At 40.4% G+C, this 490-nt stretch overlaps 1 protein-coding gene across 1 annotated transcript in view; it reads right to left on the minus strand.

The window, feature by feature from the left end:
- The window catches only part of LOC119592090 (glutamic acid-rich protein-like), an 8,581-nt gene extending 8,138 nt beyond the window's left edge, over positions 1-443 (minus strand). The window contains exons 1-2 of the mRNA XM_037940906.1: positions 329-443; positions 81-215 (exon numbers count right to left, since the gene is read on the minus strand). Of these exons, the coding sequence (XP_037796834.1) occupies positions 81-215; positions 329-340 (147 nt within the window). The 5' untranslated portion in view covers positions 341-443. The remainder of the gene's footprint in view (positions 1-80; positions 216-328) is intronic.
- Between the last annotated feature and the right edge of the window lie 47 nt (positions 444-490).

Here is a 490-nt window from a genome sequence, read left to right on the forward strand (position 1 = left end):
ATATTTTTATTTCAAGTAGGATTTCATTACTCCTCATTTTAATATGATAGTTCTCTTTGTGCTTCGCAGCGTTTTCTTACCTTTTCCAAGTGTCTTTTAGAAGCAAGGTGTCTCTTTATGGAAGCTTTCAAGAGTTCTGTATTGCAGACGCAGAGATATTTGCCGTTTGGTTGCAGCGTGCACGTTCCATATCGCAAAGCTTGTGCTACATCAATCTGTGCGGGGGGGTTTAGCAAAACTTTTTCTCTTTTTTCTGTACCCGTCTGCTTTTTCTATTTGTCTAAGCATATACCTCTCTATATCTGGTGGCATAATTGCTCATACTTACACTTGTAGCCATAATGTTGTTGATAGATTGTCTTTTCTATAATTCGAGATTTTTTACAGTGCCTTTACAGCGCCGGTCTCGTCGCGTTGCTACCCAAAGGCATACTGGACAGGATGCGGGTGAGGTGGGGGAGGTACGTATATCTTATCCGTTTTTTAAATG

Source organism: Penaeus monodon, chromosome 29 (assembly GCF_015228065.2).
Source record: "Penaeus monodon isolate SGIC_2016 chromosome 29, NSTDA_Pmon_1, whole genome shotgun sequence".
In the NCBI taxonomy this organism is placed as follows: domain Eukaryota; kingdom Metazoa; phylum Arthropoda; class Malacostraca; order Decapoda; family Penaeidae; genus Penaeus; species Penaeus monodon.